This window comes from Lycorma delicatula, chromosome 4, assembly GCF_047948215.1.
Source record: "Lycorma delicatula isolate Av1 chromosome 4, ASM4794821v1, whole genome shotgun sequence".
Classification (NCBI taxonomy): domain Eukaryota; kingdom Metazoa; phylum Arthropoda; class Insecta; order Hemiptera; family Fulgoridae; genus Lycorma; species Lycorma delicatula.
The window spans coordinates 131,402,887-131,415,117 of NC_134458.1; the positions used below are offsets into that span (position 1 = coordinate 131,402,887).

At 30.7% G+C, this 12,231-nt stretch overlaps 1 protein-coding gene across 1 annotated transcript; it reads right to left on the minus strand.

The window, feature by feature from the left end:
- Positions 1 to 240: 240 nt before the first annotated feature.
- ND-B14 (NADH dehydrogenase (ubiquinone) B14 subunit) lies at positions 241 to 9,077 on the minus strand. The gene is made up of 3 exons (XM_075364176.1): positions 8,884 to 9,077; positions 5,370 to 5,485; positions 241 to 509 (listed from the first exon to the last, which is right to left on the minus strand). Exons 1-3 carry the CDS (start codon positions 9,014 to 9,016, stop codon positions 381 to 383), a joined length of 378 nt encoding a protein of 125 aa, XP_075220291.1. The 5' UTR covers positions 9,017 to 9,077; the 3' UTR covers positions 241 to 380.
- Positions 9,078 to 12,231: the final 3,154 nt, after the last annotated feature.

Below are 12,231 nucleotides of genomic sequence, written 5' to 3' on the forward strand. Positions count from 1 at the left end.
GATACATAAGCTTTCAATACTAAAATCCCATGCTACGATACATCTGTTATTATAAAAGAACAGACCACTCATATAATGAAATTACAGTCAATAATGTTAATATCTCATTCACTTATAATGTTCATTTTCTTGCAATTTTGACCATTTATTAACAAACAAAAAATTGTCCCAGAAGAATCACACAGCAAATATATAAAATTTTAAAATAAAGAGGTATAACAAATAAAAAGCAAAAGCAAATGAAGAAAACAAAACAAATTTATTACTTCAAATTTTAAAAATTAACTAGTAGTTACTCTAAATTCTTTTTTTCTATTCAATATGATCACATTTTTTAACATAATTCTTATTAAATAACAAAATATCTAATAACTAAAATTTTACTCTGCCCCAGAAATAAATTTTGATAAGAAATCTTTTGGTTTTGGTTCAACTGTATCTTTCCAGAACTGCATTATATGACAGGATTGCTTCCATATATGAACACATTCCTGTAAATCAATCTGACCCTGAAACAGCAGTAAAATTTTATTGTAATTTTTAAAAAATTATAAGTATAATTTAAAATGTCAATTTGTTTTTTTAAATAAGTATTGTAACAAGACCAGTATAATGGACCTGAGTAACAGGTTCCTGCCAATTAAGAAGAAAGTAGTAGAAAATATAACAATGGGAGGAATACAGAAAGGGGCTAAAAGAGACACTTTTGGTTAAGATAACAGGTCCATTTAACAATTGTCATTTGTAATACTGCCCACTGACACACCTAAACAGATGTTGTTCTATGAGAAGGGTTACCAGACCAGAGTAGGAATCTCATGGGAAAATGTGATCAATCATTCTCACGCTTCAAGTTGGGTCCAGTCCTGCAGGTAAAGAGGATAGGAGTAAAAATACTCTGGGGAAGACCAGTTGACAGTCAGTCTGCGGGAGAGTTCTAAGCAAGGAGTGATTATGTGAGTTTGAGGCGAGAGTATCCTGCGAGGAGTTATTATGGGAGTTAATGAAGGAGCAAATTTCTATCGCGTACACATTCAAAGCGATTATGGTGACATCACAAGAAATTGATAATTTACTAAATTTCATTCATAGATTGTTAGGGTAGTTTTATTTGTGAACAGCAAAGTTATTTGCTATAAAAGAACTTTATACTTGTCTTATCTATTGTTGTTAATACGAGAGTAGTGGTTAAAAGTGTTAAGACTAGCAGTCATGCTAATTTCTTTTGTCAGTGGGACTGAATTCTGGTTTTCAATATTAACTACCTGTATATAAATCCTAACGATTATTTTAAATATGTAATCACTGTTTATTATTATTATTATTGATTTGTCTTATTTTATTATGTTCTTAATAAATTGTAATTATACAAACATTTTCAATTGTTAACCTCTCAATATCCTGATTGAGCCACGAACACGTGACAGTATGTTAATAGACAGTATTGCAACCAATTTGTTTAATCAAGTACAAATAGATTTGTGAGCTTTATAATCAATTATAACCAAAATAAATACATCTACAAGCTTGTATCACCTACAACTTGAATGCTTCTCTTATCAAAACACTTGTATTTGTCATTGAACTTTTACCCCATAATCACAAAAAAAAAATCAGCACATCAGAAGACGGAGGTAAATTTCACCAGTGCTAAGTAGGGGATAGAAATGATTTCCACCTTAAAGCTAAGAAAAAGTTCAAATTTACTCAACAATGGTTGCATGTGAAAAAAGTTTCACATCTTTAACATACGACAAGCCCCATATTTTTACAATTCCAGCGACATTTTGATCATATCAAAAATTTTTTCAGACAAAAGTCTTAGGTAATGTTTAGAGAACTAACGACTACTTTAAACCAATTCGATACTGTGCCTATTAAGGGAGGTATGATTTTTTTTTCGTCTTCGAAACTCCATTTTTCAACCCCCTGGGCCAATGGTTGGTGATATAAAAAAAAACTTCACTTAGATAAGTTTTAGGCCCTTATCCAAAGAATAGTAGGAACTTTAAACAAATTTGATATTTTACTTAATAAGAAAACTGTAGCGAAATTTTGTTTTTTTTCACAAAAGCCCTCCCCCATTTTCACCCCCATGGTCTGCGATTTTGTCCATTAACAAACTCAATCAAGATTTTGGGTTGTTGTATTTTATATATCAATTTGAAAGTGAATGGCACAAAGTTACAGCAGTTACCTTGTCCACAAGAAAGTGAAATACGTATAAATACAGATACATAAATGTATATATAAACTTTTAAACTAAAGTGGTTTTGGGGTCTGGGGAATGTGAAACGCAAAGATATGTTGAAATTTTCCTGAAGTCAAATCATGGTACCCATTTCTTAACAAGTCACCAACTGATTGTAAACTACATTATAGATATGTATATAGCAATAATAATATAACTCCAGTAATCATTGGGTAAGATCACATCTTAACCAATGTGAAAATGAGTAACAAGTTACACATTTTCACATTTGTGCAAAATCACATGGACTAGTATAGTAGTTGTTTTTGCTCAGATATGTTGGGAATATTTATTACTTAAAGTTCTTACTATAGCTAAATAATAAATTATACAACACAAAACAAAAGTAATGAAATGTAGTAGAAATAACAAAGATGGACCGCTGAATGTGAAAATAGGAGGAGAAAAGATTATGGAGGTAGAAGAATTTTGTTATTTGGGAAGTAGAATTACTAAAGATGGACAAAGCAAGAGCGATATAAAATGCTGAATATCACAAGCTAAACGAGCCTTCAGTAAGAAATATAATTTGTTTACATCAAAAATTAATTTAAATGTCAGGAAAAGATTTTTGAAAGTGTATGTTTGGAGTGTCGCTTTATATGGAAGTGAAACTTGGACGATCTGAGTATCTGAGAAGAAAAGATTAGAAGCTTTTGAAATGTGGTGCTATAGGAGAATGTTAAAAATCAGATGGGTGGATAAAGTGACAAATGAAGAGGTATTGCGGCAAATAGATGAAGAAAGAAGCATTTGGAAAATTATAGTTAAAAGAAGAGACAGACTTATAGGCCACATACTAAGGCATCCTGGAAGAGTCGCTTTAATATTGGAAGGACAGGTAGAAGAAAAAAATTGTGTAGGCAGGCCATGTTTGGAATATGTAAAACAAATTGTTAGGGATGTAGGATGTAGAGGGTATACTGAAACCAAATGACTAGCACTAGATAGGGAATCTTGGAGAGTTGCATCAAACCAGTCAAATGACTGAAGACAAAAAAAAAAAAAAGATACAACACTCAGTTTTTAGTTCTTGTGAATTTTTTCTCATTAAATGTCAAATTTTTAAAGATCTCAGTCCTTTTTTTAAAAGATAAGTAGTTTTTTATTTTCTGAACTTTTCTGTTAGCAAACTGCGACTTATTTTTCAGTTTTCTACATTTAATTCTTCTGAAATGAATTAATTCTTCCCAATAGAATTATTTTCAACTTGAATCTCCTAGAGCACAAACTTTTTTTAGACACTTATTTGAAAATATTTTTAAATTATTTATAATGGTTTAAAATTAAGACGAGTAATATGATCCCATCACCTCAACGTGGATCAGAATGTTTAAAAACATTATTGATAGATGGAAGCAAGGAGAGATATTGAATTTTGTAATAACATGAATTTTCACATTATGTAATACCTTTTAATTCAATTTAGTATTAAAAAATAAAACAGAATAGCAGTTTATAATAAGTTAATGTCAAATGGTATATGAAAATCCCAACTAGCATAATAACACCACTTACTGTAAATGTTACTGTAAATAAAACAGTAATAAGAAAAGATGAGTTTAACGTGATATATAAATGAGAAATAAATAAAAAATAATTGTTTAGAATTGTGCTAACATCAAGAAGCAATACAATAAAACTAAATTCAATTTATAATATCACATACATAATGATCAGTAAAGGAGATTGTGAACTTACATTAGATATAGCTTGATGAAAAAGATTTGTTTTGAAATAATGCTTGGGATGAAATAAAACTAATTAAGAATATGTTTATATCTGACAAAAATTATTTCTATCTTAGCCGCTATTTCTAGACTAATAAATTCAATAGTTTTATAATCATAAGTGTCAATATGAAAGAAAATTTGTTTTTCTATACTAAAAACTTTTTTTAAGTACTTAATAAGGCTTAAATATGGCAACCAAGAAAATAATGTTAATGTTATGAGAGATAATACTGTAGAACAGATGTCAAAAAAATGTTATTTATATATATTTAATTTTGCTCTAAACTATCTAGTCTCAGAAATGCACTGATGAGAGCAGGTCATTATGGATTGATGACCTCATTAACAATATTCAATATTGTTTTAGAGATCTTCATTTAAATAAAATTTAAAAAGGATCTCTTCACAGTGCTGAAGAAAGCCATTAGATACAAGGAAATAATGAGAAATAATTATAAAAAAACCTCCAGATAAGCTATATTAATATTTGAAAATAGTTTAATTCAATAATTAATGAATAATAATTTATTTATTTGGTATTTTTATTTTGTACACAAATTACAAAACATAGTTTTGCAAAGAACTCACTACAAAAAATATTTTTAAAAAACCATCCATATACAAATACTATTTGATTTTATCATTAATTTGAACAGATTATTTAAATAGTGATTTAATATCACAAAAAAAAATTGCATGAACACGGCTATGGATTTCTGTTAGAAACAGATTACATATATCAATATGTGATTTTTAAAAAAAATAATTCATCCAATAATTGTCTAAAGTGATTTTTTCTAGTCTAATAAAAAGAAAATTCTGTGCAAACTATCATTAGCAGACTTAAAGTTTCTTTTGCGCACTACATTAAATATTTTACATTGTTTAAAAAATAAAAAAAACTGAGTCTTTTTTTTTCTACCCCAACGGTTTTTTTTTAACATTATGTATTAGCAATTACTCATGTTATAATTATATGGTATTTCGAGGTGTTTGCAGAGAAATTATAAATATAATGTAACCAAACTTAACCTACACTCGCTTTGCTCGCTAGTCAAGATTAGCAAACGTAGGACGTAGGTTAAGTTTGGTTAGATTATATTTATAATTATAACATGAGCAATTACTAATACAAAATGTAAAAAGAAAAACAAGGGGAAAACCAAAAAAGACCCAAAAATTTATTTAGGTTGGTGGATTAAATAAATGGAAGAAATCATTATAGAAATTTTTTGAAGGTTCTTTCACTTAAGCCACTAAGTATTAATCAAAGGACTAAGTCTACATTAAAAGGAGCACAAATAAAACTGTGTGTGTGTGTGTGTGCGCAGATACAAAGTATTAAAAGCCAAATTGTCACATAAAAAAATATTTAATAAAAATACCTTCACAACTTTCATATCAATTACTCTTATATCAGTTAAATGACGATTCTTTTCGAATTCACTTCTCAGTTTTTCTCTGCATTGTTCTATTGATTTTGGTATATCAAAGTCCTGAACTAAAAAAAGAACAAACACTAGTAAGTAATAAAAACAAACTAAAACTTATGATCACCTCTTCTGTGCTAATTCTATTTAACCTCAAGTGAACGAATCATTCTTATTATCAATCAATATAATGAATAGCATTAAAAATTCATTACACTATAAAATAATGCTTAATGTACTTTTTTATTGGCAGATTTACAGCTCATATATGTATGAATTTGTATCTATGAAAAAACATTTAATTTTTCCCAAGTTAAATAAGTATTACTATCAGTAGAAAAATCTGTCAGCTACTGCTAATTATTTTCATTGTTATTCTTCGGTTAGAAAGCATAGATAATTGCAGTTATGCATTTATTTCAAAAGTATGTTCACGTAAAAGGCAATTTAGGAGGTTAGTAATGTTTATATCTGACCTGACTTCTTTCTTTTATTTATGTAATATATAGAAAATGCAGCAGGCAAACAAGAAGGGCGTATGTATGTATAAATATATAGATATGTATACAACCCCTGATGATCTTATCTGGTCTTGAAATCACATCTCCTGGACTTGCAATTTGTTTCTACTTAACTCAGATAGTGTCTAGGTTTACCAGAGTAGAGCAGTATTGGAATATAAGTGGACCTGAAAGCTGTCATACTTCTTAATTTTTTTATAACCTTGTCAGTAAATAAAAAAAAAAAGTATTAGCTCAGTCACTCTACAGTGAGAATAGCCTCCCATATTTTTCTGTAATAAATTTAAGAGAGCATGTCTTATCATTCCAAAGGTTCTTCACAGTCCTACAAAAAAAGCTTCTTATCCTTCAGTGTCGTTTTCAGAGTGCTTCCCAAAATCCTTCCAAGTATCTTGATTAGCAACATAATTAGCCATTACTCTCTGGTTTAGTTCTTATACTGTTCACAGTCATCTCGGCTTTCAGTTGCAAGAAACTTCTGCCACAACTGTTTCTTTATTTCCACTTTTTGTTTTATGTACAACCACAAATCTATTTTTTCTATGGCCATTCCCATCCTAAGACTTTTACAAACCTCTTCTGTGAAAGTTTTCAGGCTATTCCAAATGGTGATCCAACAATCCTCCAAATCACTTGACTACTACAGATATTCCATTTGAATGAGTTTTGTGATTGAAGCTTCACTGTATTTTTCCAAAAAAATTCTTGTTTTTTGGAGAAAAAGATACTTCAGTTTCAGAAGAAACTGAAGTATAATTCTTTGACATATAAATCTTTTAAGTATAAATGCACTACTTATTTTATAACCAGTTTTAAATTATTTAAAATCTTATTTTAATTCTACTTGTTATCTCCATTATTATTTTTTATTCTAACACTATCCATGTCATTACAACTATGAGATGATCAAAATCCAAAGCAGCCCCCCCCCCATAACTTAAATGTGTCTGGGACACATTTAGACACAATTATACAATATACCAGTGAGCACTCTTGGACAGAATCTTGTATAAAATTAAAAATTATGTATAGTCATTCTAGAATGACTTGTACAATATTTATATAAGTCATTCTCAATTTTTACGCCTTACATTCTTTCAAAAATTTCCTACACCTAGTTCTTTCGCAACACATGAATTTTCAGCTCTTCCATTCACAACTATCAAAATTACAGTGCCCGTAGCTTCATCAATTGTTAATAGCAATTTTTCAAATAATTCATTATTGATTTCTGCAATCTGATCATAAAGAGCATACCTAGCAATTTGTAAAATAAGCTACTTCTCTTCCTCTATATTTATAGTTATTAGTGGTCAGTCTATGGGCTTTCACTTTTTTAATGCTTTCCTTTTCATTCATGTAAAGCACTAGTCCCACTTTACCAGTCTCTCTCTGTACTATATTTACTCCGCTACAAAAAATTACAGACTCCTTAACCAGAATAATGCACCCTTCTCTCCTTTTTTTTTTTTGTTTAACCATCTTACACTTCATGATCAATAAGCCACTATCATTAAGGTCTATCAATTGTTTGTCCAAAAAATCTTGTCTTGTTTGCTTTTAATTTTTATAATAATGAAACTTCAGGAGTATAGGTAGGTGACTCATAGTAACCTATCAAAAAAGTGGAGCTTCAACCTTAAGGATTTCAAGTACATCTGATATAAAAATAAACATCCTTCCTTCACTACATTATATAGTAAATTGTGCTGCTAGTTTCTGAGGTATTATATAATTCGTTACTCAGTCTAGTCATCTTCATTAACTCTTAAAAGATTTCTGAAAACACTATTTTTATTTAATTTGAAATAAAGTAGTTAAAAACAATTTAATATTTAAACAGTCTAACTATATTTGGCATAATGATTAACAAATCAATTATAAGTAACAACATCTTTCTAGTGTTGGTTTAAAAGATTTATTTTACTATGCATTAACCAGATTATAAAACAAGTAATTTCTGTCACTGAACATGACTAGTGGCTTACAAATAAGTACTTTGAAACAATTTAAAAATACTGCAAATGAAACTTGCAATCGCATGATCGCAAAAATTATAATAAACAATTATGTTTGCATATTTATTTATAATAATTTTATAAACAAACAACAGAATATAAAAATGGGTTAAAACATTTCTAGATATACATGTCAGCCTGAGAATGCTCTAAGTATGTTTGGACACCAGGCTATAAATTGCTACAGGGAAATGAAATTGCCATGTACTATTAAATGTGTATTTAATATTACACAATCAGTTACCATTTTCACTGCTGACATTACTGCTACTACTTACAAAAGGTTACCTTATTTATTTATATTATAAAATATTTACTTCTTATATTTACATGATAAACTTTATCAAACAAGCTTATAGCTTAAGCATGGAATATGATGTGGACATATTGTAGTTGTGGAAAATTACAAGGTTAATCATGGCTGGCTTTCTATTACAATTAAACATATGTTAATGGGCTTTCTTCTTCTTTTTTTGTTCCTAGTCGCAAATTAAAAAAAAAAATTTGTAAACATGCAAGTTTACTTACAATATTTTATTTTTCGGCAACTAAGTATATTAGTTTACTACACTTCATAACATATCTGGTTAAAATAGTTTTTTTACTTTATGTGACAAGAAAGTATTAAGATTAAAACAGTATACAATATTATAAAAACTGATATTACGAAAATCAGGGGTGAATTTTTGCACATTTTTTTTAAAGAGGTTACATTTCAGCTAAAATTTCTAGGTTATTTTGAATTGTTTTTTAACCTTCAACTAAAGGTTACTCCGTCTTGTGACAACATTCCTCACTTAATCACTATACTTCAACATCCAGTAAAAATAATTAAAATAAGGAATAAATGAAAAATATCTTATATAACCTATCTAATGTTATAAAGTTGTCTTCGTTATCTAATAAAACAAACAAAAATGAATAACTTACCAATATATGGAATTTGTCTGTACCATGCTCTATACAAATTGATCACCCTTTTCCTGGCTTCTTGTCGATCTAATGATAATAAGGGCTTTACTTGTCGCTTAACTACTGCCCTTGAGACGTTAGAAGCAGCCATTCTTAACCAAAATTTAATCCAACTAAAAGCAGCTGTAAACTAATACTTCTAACAACTCAGAACTGCCAACAAAATAAATAGACATATATATATATATATATATATATATATACACGCACACACACACACACATAAATAAATATATTAACAAACTATAATTTTTTTCAAATTAATTTTATTTACAATCGGTTTTCTAAAAAAAAAAAAAACCATTTCGAATCCACAAGTAAGTCGAATGAGGGATTTACTTATGTAAGGACAGTACTCATTAGGTAGAAATATCGCAGAATGTATCGCACCTCAGGCAGGTTTACGTAACATTATTACAATAGAATAGTACGATATTAGTAACAATAAAAGAAATAGAATAATAACAAACCAGACAAGAATAACATAGTTAAAGTTAAGGAAATATTGAGAGAATAAAACGGTACTAATAAATGAGTAAACAAATAAGATAACAATAATAAGTCTTGACAACCAGAATGTTTGGATGTCAGTATAATACCGATGTCAATAGATTATTGACATAATGAGCAATTATAATGCATAACTTGTATTGTCAAAGATAGTTTATATTGAGTCTCGTCAATAATCATATAGATCCAGGACATGAAGCCCCTTCATCCGGCATAACATGTACATTGTTATACAACAGTTCATAGCTAAATGGTTATCTTGTATTTTGCCGTGATATGTAATTACTGCTTAATCTCCGTACTTTTGTACGTGGGAGATCTATAGGTAAGGTTAATCTCGTTGTATTTGCAACTTAAAGAGGAAGTGTTTTGGTTTTAGGAACATTTTATATACTGGATGATTTATTTGACTTAGAATTCCTGCCTAACAGCCAGTGCAATAGCATGAATCTCATGTTTCGTTATTTCTTTTTCTCTTTCATATGATCTCTTCAGGTGCAATAACGATCAAGGTGCATACCTAGGAATAGAACTATTCACAGCAGGAATATCTGTATTGTTTGGATAGACTTGAGGGCAACAATCTCTCATCATGGTGAATGTTGTGTGATCTGACTTACCTGAATTCACCCTTTTCTTCCATCTCCACATTCATTTGTCAATAAGGTCTAGAGGAGATTGTAGCTTCCTGGAGGTCAGGCCTGCTTTGTTGTCAATCATCAAGATTATTGTATTGTCCGCAAAGGACGCAACTGTGCACAGTTTGGACTGGTAAGGTCTGCTGTAAAGATCAAATACATTATAGCTTCTGGTTACACCTCACTTGAGTAAAAGGACCATGTAGGTAGTTTAACAGTACCAAAAAGAATATTTGAGGGAAGCTAAACTTTAATTTGCAGAGGAGTCCAGGTAGCCAAACTTTGTCAAAAGCTTGTTGAACTTCTAAAAAAGTCACTGAATAGTATTTTTTTCTTCCCAAACAGCCGTAGATGATATTAACAACTCTATGGTTTGATCAGTGGTTGAATGACCACATTCAAAACCAAATTGGTGATCTGGGAAAATGCTGTACTCCACTAAGATTAGCTGTAATCCCCAATAGAAGAGTCTCAAAAACTTTAGAAAGAAGTGGAAGCAAACTTATTGGTCTGTATGAAGCCAGTTTGTTGACAAACTTACCTGGCTTTAAGATGATAGTAAATTTTGATACCTTCCATTCCATCTGGTACAAAGTTGTCTGAAGGATTGCATTGAAGAGGCAAGTTATGTAGACTTGTGCTGAAGGTGGCAGCATGAATAAGATCTTGCCAGCGATCAATCAAATTCCCAGAGTCAATTTTGGAGCCTTTGTTGTGTCATTTATTCTTTAAATTCATTTGATACTTAAACACTCAATATTGGTTTCACTGGAAACATCATGGAATCGGACTATAAAGGAATACAAGAATTTCTTCTTAGCTAGCCCCTCTTATGTTGTGAGGTTTGAGGAATGTACATATACAATGTAATTGTTTTCTACAACGAAATCCCTGCCAAGGGGGAAAACATTCAATACAGCTTCTACTGATCTTAGTAGTTTTCGAAGACTGTGGACAGCCTTGTTGAGAGCCATTTTGTACTCTGGGTTCCTATAGTACTGCCATCTTCAGCGGATTCTTCTTTTAGTTGCAACATGTGCTACGATAACTACCTTAGATAGTCTTTGCCTCTTCTGCTTTCAATTAATTCGGTTGGAGTTAAGCTCCAAGCTGCCTCCTGCATGATAAAGGTCAAACGCTCTGTTGCATCATCAATATCTAGTTCACATTTCTGTGATGTACATGTAGGAAGCCTTCCTCAACCCAGCATCGGTAGGATTCCCAGTCAGTTTTATTGTTTGAAATTATCAGGGAGTGCCAATCCTTAATTACAATCTGATCACGGAAGAGTGATCAGATGTGGAATCTAGGTTATTCTTCATGTCTGTATTCAAAGACCCAAACCCTGATGGAATGAAAAAATCCTATAGGTCTGGAGCTTTAGTTACATCTATAGGCCAATAAGTTGGTTCTAGACCACAGACAGCATTAAGCTGCAGCCTCATAATGCATTCCTTTAATGCTTTTCCATGAGTAGTTATCATTTTAGAATTCCAGAGTCGGTGCTTTGAATTCCAGTTTTCCCCTGATAAAGTGACAACCCAGCAACATCAATTAATCAGAAAACAGTCAAATTTGCTTGAATGTGATTGGTTTAAATGGTGGTAGCTCAACATGCTTTATTCCAGTTCAGCTAGAAGAATAGAATCTCCATGAGCCCTACCATCAGGCTAATTCATCATGTAAACTGAATAACCTCAGATTCTCAAATAGTTCTGTTCAGTGAAATGCATTTCTAAGACGAGAATAATATCTAGTAATTCTGTTAGGATCATTACCTCAAGTTCCTCTTGCCGGTTCAATATCCCTCCCATTTATGTTCCACATAGATATCCTCAAATACCTCATCATTAGTAAAGCCTATTGACAACTTTTGCTCATAGACCAATGAGGTTCCTGATCTGTTGAATTGCAACCAGGGAAGATCATGTGGATTGTTATTATTGATATAATGGGTTGATATAGTGGGTTGTCTCCTAATTTGGTGAAGTAAACTCTTAATATTGAGGTCAGAGTCTATTCTGTTCAACCTGGGTTGTGTGGGTAGGGCAATGTTTGATGCATTAGGAGTTCTCTTCTCTTTCCTTTCCAAAATCTTTGTGTATAGCCTACAACCATTGTAATTTTTCAGTGGGTGGTCTAAATAGCATAATGCACA

Excerpts from the sequence above, each read along its gene's own strand:
- ND-B14 (XM_075364176.1), bottom strand. The coding sequence starts at position 9,016 with ATGGCTGCTTCTAACGTCTCAAGGGCAGTAGTTAAGCGACAAGTAAAG. Across the intron at positions 5,486-8,883 it reads CAGACAAATTCCATATATTG|TTCAGGACTTTGATATACCA; the intron begins GTAAGTTATTCA and ends TTCTTTTTTTAG. Across the intron at positions 510-5,369 it reads TTGATATGAAAGTTGTGAAG|GGTCAGATTGATTTACAGGA; the intron begins GTATTTTTATTA and ends CTGCTGTTTCAG.